This window comes from Patiria miniata, unplaced genomic scaffold (assembly GCF_015706575.1).
Source record: "Patiria miniata isolate m_02_andy unplaced genomic scaffold, ASM1570657v1 HiC_scaffold_13, whole genome shotgun sequence".
NCBI lineage: Eukaryota > Metazoa > Echinodermata > Asteroidea > Valvatida > Asterinidae > Patiria > Patiria miniata.
In genome coordinates this window covers 10,944,930-10,959,210 of record NW_024037051.1, presented here as the reverse complement: position 1 = coordinate 10,959,210, position 14,281 = coordinate 10,944,930, and the positions used below count along the sequence as shown (strand labels likewise).

At 39.6% G+C, this 14,281-nt stretch overlaps 1 protein-coding gene across 7 annotated transcripts in view; it reads right to left on the bottom strand.

The window, feature by feature from the left end:
- The window catches only part of LOC119721260 (MAGUK p55 subfamily member 7-like), a 60,037-nt gene that overhangs the window by 30,344 nt on the left and 15,412 nt on the right, over positions 1-14,281 (bottom strand). For all 7 annotated transcript variants that reach the window (XM_038191244.1, XM_038191251.1, XM_038191246.1 and 4 more), the window contains 3 exons: positions 13,020-13,138; positions 9,071-9,148; positions 8,356-8,571 (listed from right to left, as the gene is read on the bottom strand). In XM_038191244.1, coding sequence (XP_038047172.1) covers positions 8,356-8,571; positions 9,071-9,148; positions 13,020-13,138 — 413 coding nt within the window. The remainder of the gene's footprint in view (positions 1-8,355; positions 8,572-9,070; positions 9,149-13,019; positions 13,139-14,281) is intronic.

Here is a 14,281-nt window from a genome sequence, read left to right as displayed (position 1 = left end):
AAGAATTTCCTCAATGACGAAGCAATTATCTTTAGAATGCCGTTGGCAAAGTCGCTAATTCTGTGCTAAAAACAGAAAACCACTGACAGGAACAAGTGGGAGAATTGTCACTTTTGATAGGACCCACACCTGACCAGGCCTGCGGATGTCTTACAAGGGAAAAAACAATGTTACGGGGCCAACAGATTTCGTGGCCTGGTACTACATACATGTAGGTCTTGTTAATTTCTAATTTGATTTTACACGAACGCATGAAATCAGGTCACGCAAATTCTCCAGGAACGCATCTTGATATCTTCAATCTTTGGTTCCAGGTAAATTTTGATACACCATTTTGACCCAGACTGGTGCCAGACATTCTGACGGGTAATTCAACTAATATAAGGAAGCAGTGCTATCTATCAGAAAATGGCAAGATGTCCACCTACAATTTTTAATGTAAGTCCTGGGTTCTGTTGCTTGTGTGCTGTGTATAAATTTTACTGTCAGACACGGGATGTAAGAATTTTTACGTTATTATGCATCAATTGTTAACATTATTGGATCATCTCGCATAAAAGGTGTGTGACTTATCAACCACTAATATTGACAAATCCAGACATAGGGGAAATTCTTCAAGCAGTAGTGAACGTACACGTACATTTTTTAATGTACCTCCTGGGTTCTGTTGCTTGTGTGCTGTGTGTAAATTTTACTGTCAGACACGGGATGCAAGAATTTCTGCGTTATTATGCATCAATTGTTAACATTATTGGATCGTCTCGCATAAAAGGTGTGCGACTTATCAACCACTAATATTGAGAAATCCAGACATAGAGGAAGTTCTTCAAGCAGTAATGAATGTACATGTACATTTTTTTAATGTACCTCCTGGGTTCTGTTGCTTGTGTGCTGTGTGTATATTTGACTGTCAGACACGGGATGTAAGAATTTTTACGTTATTATGCATCAATTGTTAACAGTATTGGATCGTCCCGCATAAAAGGGGTGCGACTTATCAACCTCTAATACTGACAAATCCAGACACAGAGGAAGTTCTTCAAGCAGTAGTGAACGTACATGTACATTTTTTAATGTACCTCCTGGGTTCTGTTGTTGTGTGCTGTGTATAAATTTTACTGTCAGACACGGGATGTAAGAATTTTTACGTTATTATGCATCAATTGTTAACAGTATTGGATCGTCCCGCATAAAAGGTGTGCGACTTATCAACCACTGAAATATTGACAAATCCAGACATAAAGGAAGTTCTTCAAGCAGTCATGAACGTACATGTACATTTTTTAATGTACCTCCTGGGTTCTGTTGCTTGTGTGCTGTGTGTAAATTTTACTGTCAGACACGGATGTACGAATTTCTACGTTATTATGCATCAATTGTTAACATTATTGGATCGTCCCGCATAAAAGGTGTGCGACTCATCAACCGCTGGAATATTGACACCCTAGCCAGACACAGCGCGAGTTCGACGCTCGTGATGAACGTACACGTACACGTACATTTTTTTTGTGTAAAACAAGACTAAGCAAGTCTAGTAAAGATGGTCCCATAGCACACAAAATTCCATTTCATTGATTCAAAGCGCCTGTTCAACTTGGAAGTCTTTTCGTGTATCTGGTCTACACAATGGGCCACATTTAGACCATTCATTGGTATTTACAGTTAATTCTATACGATAAACAATTCGTCGGGTGTGTGGAAGAAGGTCGTAAGGGCAACAAGTTTATCAAAAGGTCACATTTGGATTTTTCGGGTAATCGATAGAGGATGGAAATCTCTTTCATTTGATAGACATTTTGTATAAAAGGGCTACGTCATACTGACGTAATGAACAGTGTGAAAAAGACAAGAAGGGAGGTTTTTCATTATTTGTTCCCAGCAAAAGGATGTTAGCGTGTAATACTATTTAAAATATGTTACAAGTGCGCTAACGTCCTACTGAAGTGGGTACCCAAAGCCAAGTTTGTTCCCGGCCGCTTAAGTGCACGTTTGAGGCGGGGGGGGGGGGTCCCAGTAAAAGGTTGTTAGCATAAAAATGCAAATAACTTCAAAATTAAGTTATACTTTGAAACAAAATGCACATTATTATTTTAATTAACAATTTTATTAGTCAAAATTTCAGCCTTATGTGATTTTTAATTTAAAAATGGGAGCACAAAACCTTTCAACTTGATTATCTCTAAAAGTGATTTTGCGTGCCTGGGCTGCTAACGTCGTTTTCCTTGGCACAGAACGAATTGTAGTACAAGTGCTAAGGTGTTAATATGTTTCATCTGAATTGTTATTAGTGTGTGCATACCGATATATACATGTACATGTATAGCCTATTAAATTTCACAGCTTTTTTGTTGTAGGTACAGTCAGGATTATACAATGTCGGTGTCCAATGTCAGATTGTTGCGGATTTAAAAAAAAATTCGAATTAGGGTACAATGAACATGTTTCAGGTTAGAAAAGAAGCTACATGTAGAACTTGGATGTTGTTATGCAGATCGTTGCCGTTATCTATCTGTGGCTAAGCACACTTTTTTTCTGAACAGCGTACCGGTACATTGTGTGTAAATACCGGTATATACATGTAGGTTATTCATACATTTCTTCAAAGAAAAATATGAATAGTATTGGCATATTTAATCATGTACCGGTACGTCAAATTTCTAAAAAGGAATGTGCTGTAAAAGCTTCCGCTTGCTTCACTAAGGCCCTTTACACATTCACGACTTTGCCACGCGACAATGTCGTGCGCTTTCATAAATACACACAAATCAATGAGTGTGTTACACATTTAGCGACTAAGTAGTTTGCCTTATCATATTTGTGGGTATAATTTATAAAAACCTGTGACACTGTCCTGCGACAGTTAAGTGTACATGTGTAAATTAATTAAGGGTGAGTGATTTAATTTGCATGCACTGTTATGATACATCATGTACATTATGTAAGTTCATTTGTGCATGTCCCATAGGCTTTCATACATGAAAAATACCAGGCTCCTCCGTACTTACAGGCAAACTATAAGTGTTTCCTACCGGGTAGTCCTGCTGAAAATAGGCAGGGCTATAGGAAACACTTCACTACAGGCTGCACAAACAAGCCACCCGTCCCCTCAATGCAAATTTCCTTCTCTGTGGATATTGGGCACCAGCTTTGGGGTCTGGGTCCTGTCTCCGTCCCAGAACCTCAGGAACCCACGGTTCTCCAATTTCCAGGTCAGTTTCGAGATTGCACCGTTTTGTTTGATTTGGCAATTAGGGGCTCCATCCAGCAATCCAAAACTTCCTTCTCCCGGCACCGCCTACTTCTCATCCTATGATCGCATGTCATTTCCCGGCTACCAGTTTGAACAGCTGCACGGGTGCTGGTTTGTTAAATTTGCTAGTGGCTGTGCCACACTGGCTATGTAGCCATGACGATAGATTTTTGGTAAAATTTGCTGATGACAGTGCTTTGATTTCACTCCTTTCTGGATCAGATAATAATCATGGTGATGCTCTTCAAGATTTTGTTGACTGGTGTGATGATTCCTGTTTGGAATTAAATGTACTCAAAACCAAGGAACTTATTGTGGATTTTAGGAAAAAAGAGTGAGGAAGCCTCGAAAACTGTCATTCATAACCAGGAAGTTGAAATTGTATCCGAATATAAATACCTTGGAACAATATTTGATGACAAGCTTAGATGGGATGAAAACACATGTGCTACTGTCAAGAAATGCCAACAACGCTTATATTTTTTACGTAAATTGAAGACCCTCTCTGTCGATAAAACAATTCTGAGTCTCTTTTATCGGTCATTCATTGAAAGTGTACTGTGCTTTTCATTCATTTCCTGGTATTTTAACCTACTGTAAGTGCTAAGAATAGGAACAGTTTGCAAAAGATTGTTAACCTTGGGTCCAAAATTACCGGAGAGCCCCAGAGAGATCTTGGTCAGTTTTGCGAACAACAAGCACTAAGGAAAGCCAAGTCAATCGTAGCCAGTGAAAATCATGTGTTGAAACCATGTTTGAGTTTCTTCCATCGGGACGCCGTCTAAGATACCCTCCATGTAAAACCAACAGAAGGAAGTTCTCGTTCCTCCCAGTGGCTATTAAACTTATAATCAACTGATAATTATTTGTATGTTTTTATGTTCATCATTTTATTTGTCATTTTTATATGCATCCATTAATCAGGGGGTATCAGTATCAGTATCATTAACGAGCTGTCATTACTCCAGTGGCTATTAGACCATTAGGTCCATCATTTTAAATTGGAAATGTTTTAAGTAAACATTTTTTTTTTCATCATGTGTAAAATAATCGTCTAAAGATACTATGTTTTAGATAAGATGAGATTTTACACCAATTCTAAATGAGATAAGGACATGTTGTTTGTGATTGATGTAAGTTTGATGTATTTATATTTACTTGACTTGTAGTTTACTAAGTTTCTTTAATGGGCTGTCCCACCATATGTAATTGCCTTTTTAAGGATAAATAAAGTATTTTGAAGTAAATTGAATTGAATTGAATTGAACCCTACAGCCTGTGAGCACGACGTTAATACAGTACCGTATTTTTTCCCCTAAATCAGAGTGATGCTGAGGGCCAACTTATCATGGTTATTCCATAGAGAAAGGACACACCCCTATGGTTATACACAGAACGGAGGCAAAGTAGCATTTCAATGTCTAACTTGGGCAACTCAGGATACATGTATATATATACAGTGAAATCTTGATAAGTCAAACCTCAAGGGAACAGGTTCAAAATTTGACTGAAGCAGAGTTTTGAGTTAAGCAGGGTTGTATATCATTGTTATACAACTGAAGGCAATGGATTCTTGTTTGAGTTAACAGTGGTTTTGAGTTGTTAGAGTTTGACTTATCGAGATTTCACTGTACATTGTAAATGCACATGTATGAAAGACGGGGCTGCACATTTTTCAAATTAGCATTTGATTTTTCCATCTTGGACTTGATTGAATATATTTGACTTTCGAAATGCACTCATCACGTTAAACTTGCACCAGGATAAGCACTGGATCTATCAGTATGTACATGTAGAAGCCTTGTTGGATTCTTGCTTACTATTGGACCCGGGTCCAACATACAACTGTAGACAATTTGGAAAGTGTGAAAGGCTTCTTATGTTAGTAGACTCATTTCAGGCTAGTTCACATAACATGGCGGTTACACATATGTAGCAGGCAGTGTTTTGATTATCAGAAACACAACGTAATGGCATAGAAATGTCAGGGCTGGGTTTTTAAGATGCCTATAGAGCGAATAAACAGCACCGTCTATATCACCACATTTTCGGCAGAGTACGCTAGATGCCACTGCTGGACCATACAAGCGACCTAGATTATTAGGGGATACATGTACATGTTTTCCTAATCGCAGGGATCTGATTGGAGCGTCATCCCGCATTTCCCGCTAACTGACAAATCAGACTCAATGTCTGACCTTGAGGTGATCCCCAGGTGGTCGATGTCTATCGATCCTTAAACCAACAATGCTGATTGGCGCTTCCTCCACGCAATCCCCGATCTTCCTGTTGTGCAGCCTTAATGCAGACATCAAGAGCGTGTGCCAAATTGTGGGAAAATCGCACAAATACTCTCCTTATAAGGTTGCATACCGTTTGCATAGATGTTTATGTACATGTACACAACAACGAGGAAAAAACAGCAATCTAAATATAATTCTGACAGGTTTCTTTACTGTCAAGTGAGAGTAACGCGTAAGATCCTAAATTATGCATTAAGTATCTGGTTCTTTGGTGAGCAACAAGTAATAGGCAATTTGGGGCAATATGCAATGCATGACATTGTGGCTGGAAAAATATTATCACTAAGCAAATATCTGCTGTGCTTAGCAGCCCTGGGGTCCCCATTTCGTGGCAAAGTGCTAACCACTAGTGACTAATTTTTGTTAACTAAAGCCGAAAAGACGAGCTAATGGTCAGTCTATTTACCATGTTTACAGGTTAACAAGAAATGTGTACAGGTATATGTACCGGTATGTGTACATCAGTGGAATAGCATGTTTTCATCCCATGAACGTACACAGACCAATGTGCAATGCATTGTTAGTACAGAACGTGATTCAAGATTTCATAGTACATTGGTGCACGCAGAGCCGTGAAATTCAGCCCCGGCTGCAATTTCACAGCTCTGCTAACCTAAAGATTCGGTGCTTAAGATCATCGTTCTGTGCTAACAGCATTAGTAAATATGAAATTCTGTGCTAACCAGGTAAGCACAGCATCCTTAGAGCGCATGAACCAAAATTCCTCGTTAAAGCTATAGTCCATCATTTGCAGCCATCCGAAAAAGTCACTGGCGTATTATTGTTGAAAAACATACATGTACTTGGTTGAAAGATAGTAAGTGGACTAAACTCCCTGTGAAATTAATCTTTCTAACAAGCTATCATTTTGAAGTAATCAACGAAAGAAGGCCTTTCCAACGGTGCGTCTTACCGTAGGAAAATTTAAATTAGTAGTTCTTTTTGTTATTCGGCGCAGCGCGCGCAAGCATTGGCACGACGCACAGGCGCGCGCGGTTGCTATAATTCGTCGGATCAGTGCGCGACATCGCGTATAGCTGCAATTCAAAAACAATTCAAAACATCATTTCAGCAACTTTTGATTTGAAATTGAGATCTTAGAATGCTGTTTTTCTCGGAATATACAGCTGAAGCTGAACTGAAACTTCATCAGGTTAGTTGTTCAGTATCCTTCATTAGATTTTGAACACTTTTGTTGCTTCAAACGAACAAAATGCACAAATTACAAATGATGGACTATATCTTTAACCCATGAAATCTGCTTACTGTATGCAAAAAATCCTGCTACAGTAAGCAAGGATTTTTTGCTTACTGTAAGCAGAGCCATGAAATTGCACCCTGTCACCGGCTACAGAGTCACTGTTGTGAATCCAAAACTTGCACAATACGTGCGTGTCCAGGTAGGCCGATAATTGAGCGGCTGACAGAATTGGAGCAGGGGTCAGTCGGCCCGTAAATGACTCAGGAAATGCCCGCAAGTGCTCGGGCTCCATCACAGCCGACTGCCAATCTCCACATGCCAGTTCACATAAAGGCAGCGAGCGCGGGACAAACCCGCGATCGAGAGCGAGAGAGCTATAAACAAGTAGGCATCTACACCTACGCTGTATCAGCGCGGCCCAGGCATTGAGATAATGGGCAGGTTTCCTGCCTGAAGTTAAATTTGAGTTTCCTCATCAATCCTGTGTATCGCATTCTTGCTGGGAACTAGGGGTGGGAATTCAAATCCGGATTTGAAGTTCGGTTTGAATTCTTTTAAGTTCGATTTGAATTCTATGATTTGGTATTGAGTTTGGTCTAGAACCCTGGAACAGTGTAGCAGATTGCACAGTTTCAAATGCTGTCCCAGTTAATTTTTGTTCAATCCATGCTGCTGATTTCAGCGGTTGGTACATACATATAACAGTTTCTCAGTGGTAACAGGTTTGAATCCCGCTCCAGTAAATTTCTTTGCTGGACTTAATATTGATTTTAAATTCACCTACCGGTACCTGTGGTTCATTCCTCTTCCCCAGTGATTGGATATTTTTGATAGTTCAGTTGGTAGAGCCCTGGAACAGCCTTCCAGAGGTATCAGGTTCGACTTCCACTCTAGTACATTTATTTGTTTCGCCCTCATGTTGTTTTTACATTCATCAACGTATACCAGTGGTTCATTTTCCTTCACCCATGGTTCAGTTCCCTTGATAATTTGGCTCTGGCAGCCCTGGAACAGCATTCCAGTGGTTATTGGTTCTAGTCCCGTTTCAGTAAATTTCTTTGTTTTTGAATTCACAAACCAGTGGTTCGTTTTCCTTCACCTGCATGACCTGCGGTTTGTTTCCCTGGAAAGAATGTTAAGCCCGGTTCATACTCGGCGCAAAAGCAAAAGCGAACGCGAATTTGTGACGTCGTGGCAAGTATTTGCGTTGCGAATTCGTAAAAGTTGAACATATTTCAACTCAGGCGAATTTCGCAGCGAATGTTTCATGACGTCAAATTCGCTTCGCATTCGCGTGAAGTATGAACTGGGCTTTACATCCTGACGCTACTTTTTTATCATATATTATCTCAATGAAGCTCAGTCATTGCACAATTTTTAAAAAGACATAAATCTGAGACTGAGAAACATTTCCAATTCTTTGAAAATTTACTTAACTCTCCACAGACTTTGTACACAACAACAGAATTGGCGTCTGAATGCTACATTCTTTCTGTTTCCCTTGCTAGCTTTATAATTGGTACTGCCCTGGAACAGCATTCTAGTGGTAACAGGTTCCAATCCCATTCCAGTAAATTTCCTTGTTTTTTAAATTCACTTACCAGTGGTTCGTTTCCCTTGACCAATCGTACAATCTTGACTGAGCTGTCTTCTTGTTCCTCTGCTCCCAGCGGCAGGTCCGGCAGCTGGGGGATATATTCCCCGTTAGCCAGCTGGTCGTGGGAGTCAAAGAGCGCCCTCATGTGGGGACGCGTCAGCAGGAAACACAGCTCCCTCACCTCGGGGATCATGGCAAAGTTCAGCATGTCATTGCAAAGCTGAAAACCAGAAAATAAATGCTCCGTCACAAAAAATATTCGCTATTTTTTTACGTTAAAGTTGAACAAAGACTAGAGCGGGATTTGAGCCTGCAACCTCCAGATTGCCGTTCCGGTGCTCTTCAAGCTAAGCTATTCAGCATTCTCTGTAACACCTCTCCCCACTACCGGTACTTTTAATGTTTTTGATTTACTGTCTATGCTAGTTTTTGAGTTTCACTTCGAAAAATAGAATTGTTTTCTTAAATTGACATTTTACTCACTTCTGAATGAGACACTAACTGAAAACCATTGACCCACATTTAGTTTTGGAAACAGTTACTAACAAGAGGAAAATTAATTGGGAGAAAAAAATGGAAGTGGTTGAATTCAATAAAACTGAAAGATTTGAATCTTTTCTGCTTTGAAACAGATTAGAGGATGATACATGTTGCAATGACTTTTAAGGAAAATTTATAATTTTTCAAAGCACTTGTATGAGAGTATGCGAGAAACTTACATCCGTCATGACGCCTGTTGAGTCTAATGAAACCGGATTGCACTGGTTCTCTCCATACTCTTTCACTGCATTGTGTGCCTGTAAATTAACAATCATGCCACCATTTGTTATTATTACCCAATCTAAAAATTAATTTTGGATTCATACGTACAAATGCCGAACAATTTTTCTGCAGATTTTTGCTTGTTCCAGAAAACCCAACTGGTTCTTCTCAGAACCACACAACTCACAAGGAAGTTTTTACATCAGGAACTGTAAGTGTAAACAAACAAGCAAAATTCTATGGAAAAATTGTCTGCTACCGGTACTTTAATATTGATCTGTCTGTTTTTCTCAGTAGTATCTTATCCAAATCGTCTTAAGAAATGAAAGCATATTTGTGACCTGATGACGGAAAAATGATGACGGAAAAATGAGTCATACATTGGCTCAACCCAAATTCATGTTATTTTTTTGCATAAATCACATGTACCGGTAAGTTCTCGACTTGTCACGGCATAGAGCGATCACAAAGTGACCCCCAAATTTCCTGCCTGGAGCCAAAAGTCACAGTATTTCTTGACAAACAGGAGCCACCATGCGCAGAAATGTTTGCTAAGCACGAAAAAATATTTGCTTTAAAAAGCAAAAATCAGTTACCAGCCAAGGTTGTATGGGATGTACAGGGCGAGTCACCAAAAACAAAGAAAAACCAAATGGAGCCCCTTATTTTTTAAAGAAGTTCTGCATGTAGCATTTTTCAGATCTAAGATGTGAAAGCCCAATTAATAAGCTTTCTTTTAGTATTAAAATAATTATTCAAATCACTCATGTTTTAATCGTGTTTCGCGATCAAAAGGTTACAAGTGCACAGTTTTTCACTGGTTTTTTCCAAAAGTGTAATATCCAATGAGCTGACACTTAACAACAGGTCGGATTTTGAACAGTCTTCTATAAATTTTGAGAGGTGTTACTATTGGAAACGAAAGCAAATGATCCTGGGCTTGAAGCTGACACTGGGCCGGTGTTTCCGTTATTAGAGGACACCTGAAAGTCTGTGTCATGTCTTCTAACGAAACCAAGGCCCATGGGATTTAATAGTCTGGAAATAGCGGTGGTCAGCAAAGGTGTACCGGTGACGAGGCACTTTGTCCATCAACCTGAAAACATTCCCCAAATGCCCCTTCCTGTCCCAAACCACTGATATTTTATCTTAATTTAAGACCCCCGCCAAAAAGCTACATCATGTTCCTTAACCGATTTGCAAACACTCTTAGCTCCAACTGATAAATACCTCTTCCTGTGGAGCTAATTAAATCTTTAACCGTCTGCACCATCAGCAAAAAAAAATTGTACTTTCTTGGCTGACTAGGGCCATAATTTGTCACCTAATGATAGCTAATTGCACCTAAGTACGGTGACTGCGGAGGACAGACTACTCTAGCAGTCACAATTAAATGACATCGTTGCTGTGGTTCAAAGCTGATGTGCATGTCCTATAGACACACTGCCAAAATGCACATTCATCTTCAGATTTACTTACAAATGCAACATGTGAGCAATGGGGTTGCCACATTCATGTCTTTTAATTGTGGTAAAGCATACCGGTACATCCAAAACATGTGTGGCAAACTTTGCCAGAATTGAATTTTTGTTACATATTTGCAAATTCACAGCTTCAAAAAGTTCCATAGGATGTCACCAGTTCATGTACACTCAACCAAAATAGAAAGTCGCCCCTTACAATACTTTTTAGTCTAACTCAAAAACTACTGAGCACCTCTCGCTCAAACAACAACTAATCAGTACAGAAATTGCTCAGCAATCCGGCCATACTCTTTAATTGGCCCAAAACAGTGATGATGTGTACGAATTTATGTATGACAAATGGAACCAAACAAGTCAGGTGTGTTTACAAACACAAATGCCCCGCAACCGTGACTGTTTCCATGACATAACACCACTCTAACATCAACTTACATACATACCTTGGTCAAATGGAACGTTCATTGACGGCATTAGTGTCTTCTGTAGGTTTTATATGAATTAATCCCTAATCCCTATGATCTCAGAATAAATACAAGATTTCTATTGTTTTAGCCACTGTGACCTTGACCCTTGACCTTTCGACCCCCAATGCGATAGGCTTCTTAGGATTGCCAAGGACAATCCACAAACCAAATTTGAAATTCATATGTAAAGTATTTCTCAAGTTATCGCGCTGACAAAATTTCTATTGTTTCAGCCACTGTGACCTTGACCCTTGACCTTTTGGCCCCAAATGCAAAAGGCTTCTTAGAATTGCCAAGGACAATCCACAAACCAAATTTGAAGTTCATATGTAAAGTATTTCTCAAGTTATCGCGCTGACAAAATTTCTATTGTTTCAGCCACTGTGACCTTGACCCTTGACCTTTCGGCCCCAAATGCAAAAGGCTTCTTAGGATTACCAAGGACAATCCACAAACCAAATTTGAAGTTCATATGTAAAGTATTTCTCAAGTTATCGCGCTGACAAGATTTGTCCGGACACACACACCCACACACCCACCCACACACCCACACTTGTTTCACATGACTAGTGTGGACTTTCCATTGCTTTCGTGTAGTTAAGAAAAACCAGTGAAAAAACTCATTTTTCTCAAACTGTGAAAACTCTTTCAACCCAATTTTTTTCTATGATTCCCTTTAGTGTTTCTCTTCATTCTGCTACAGATAAACCTAACCCAAAAATGCCTCTAAACCTGTTTTCCAGAAATGGGGAAACACTGTGTGGACGTGGGCAAGTCCACACAACGTCGGTGCTACCTACATTATGTGGACGTCTTTTGTTCGGAAGTCCACACTGCGTATGTAAGACAAGCTCACCCACCCACACACCCACCCACCCACCCACCCACCCACCCACGGAAGGACAAGGCGGAAACAGTATGCCCCTTCGGCTTCGCCGCGGGGCATAAAAACAGTTGCAATTTTGTATACGTGTAAGTTGTGGTTCAAACTCACCTTGCACGTACTAAAGTGCAACTTTTTTTCGGTACCATTTGTCATAAATTGCATAATTCTGTACGCATTATCACTGTTTTGGGCCAAACAAAGAGTCATGGCTGGATTGCTAAGGAATTTCTGCACTGATCAGTCGTTATTGGACCAAGATGTGCCCAGTAGTTTTTGAGTTAGACAAAAAAGTATTAAGGGGGGATTTTCTTTTTTTGGTTGAGTGTATGTTTGATGAGTATGAGCCAATCGTACATTGGAGAACTTACCAATTAAGATACACAAACACACTCCTTTGGTACATGTTCATACATGGGTCATTCTATAAATTTAATGTTCCAAAGTGCGACATCTTTTTGCATCAGTATTAGGTTTTGCCCTTCACCAACGTATAAACACTGTATACCCAGTGTGTTACCTCCCGAGTGAAAGTTGGAAAAAAATCACTCGGGTGGGACTCGAACCCGAGACCTCCGACTTTCTAGTGCAGACATCTTACCACTGACTCGACCACCGAGCTTGCGGAATCAGTTGGCTGGTTCGAATCTGATGTACATAGCAGCGGGTATCGCAATTAAACTATTCACAAGATGGAATTTGCGTCGGGGTGATGTAAATCAATATTTGGTTTTGCCCTTTCCGAAGGGCAAAACCTAATATTGATTTACATCACCCGACGCAAATTCCATCTTATGAATACATCTTTTTAATTGAAACAAATTGTTTGTTATGTTGGGTTGGTAGTTTTCTATTCATAATTGCTCTTGGAGGATTACTGCATTAAAGGAGAGCATCCAAAAAGATAAATCACAGATGTCAGATGTAATAGGGACAGGTTAACAAGGGGAGCCCCAAATTAACTAATGACCAAACTGCAATGTACCGAGACTAATACCTAGTGGTACAGAGACTAATGCCTACATGCAGGCTAGTTGGACACTACATGTATGTGTATTTCTGAGAGTTGACTTACATTGAATAGTGCATGGAATTCTGGACTGGCCAGCACATTCTGAAGGAACATGAAGTCATCTTGCCGTCCACAAAACCCGCCTCCCAGTTCTGTTAAGGAGCCAAGCAACCTCAGTAACGCTGAAATTGATGATAAAAAAATAAAATTTAAACAAATGTAAATAAAAAAAGCAATTCTCATCCATGTTTATGTACCTGAAGGCAAGTTCAACAACATAACTGCGAAGCAAGGCAAATTTCATATAAAAAGTTTGCTAGACTGACTCTCTGTCTGTGACCAGCAAACATGAACATGTAATGTACCGGTACGCCAGTATTGAAAAACTTAGTGAGACTGAGTCACCAAAAATCACCATACATACCTCACACAAGAAACAATACAGTCTTGTAACATATAAGCCAAAAAAAACCTCTTTGCAATAGGCCTTGTTCTTGAGTGAATGGGGACATCCATAACGACCCCATTTTTCTAAGGGGGGGGGGGGGGGGGCAGTATAAACAGACATGAATCAAATGTTATTATGTAAAGTAAGTTTACACATTGTGCACATTTCACAATCTACATGTACAGTGTACATGAAAGTAAAGTCAAGAAAGTGCTGCAACAAAATGGTTTTTTTTCTTGTGTTGATACCCATTCTTTGGTCACTGTGTGACATAAAATTGGGCTTGTCTGATTTTTGAAGCTTTATGGCTAGTTGTGAAATTTTGATCAGTCACGTACGTGTGACATTTTGTAATTAAAAGCATGCTACATGTAATTTATGCACGGAAAGACCAACTTATGAAACTTCTTCAGAAATTTGCATCTTTACTTACCAGCAACACTTTAGTGAAAAATGTATTACATCACATAAAAACTTTTTTTCTCAAAAATGTATTTAGGTTTAATTACTGAAGAATTGCCCAGAAGATGGCGTCTTTACAGAGCCCCTATTAGCAAACAAAATATGGCCTATTCACAAAACGTGCGTGACAGTCCACCTGTCTCATCATGACACAGAGCAGCCTAGGTAATGTTACTGTCAGCGCTTGATCTGCAGGAATCTGACTTAATCTGGCTGAAACCAACAGTCAATTATGAACTCATGTATTGAAACCGGAGAAGCCTAACTGGCGGAAATAACCACAAGTGCACATAGATCTGGCTAAAAAAAACAGGTTTGAAATCCCTATTTTTGTTGTTATTAACCTCAACATACAACAGACAGTGACCTGAAAACTAGAAATACTACAAAGTAGCTGATGAAAATAACAGATTAT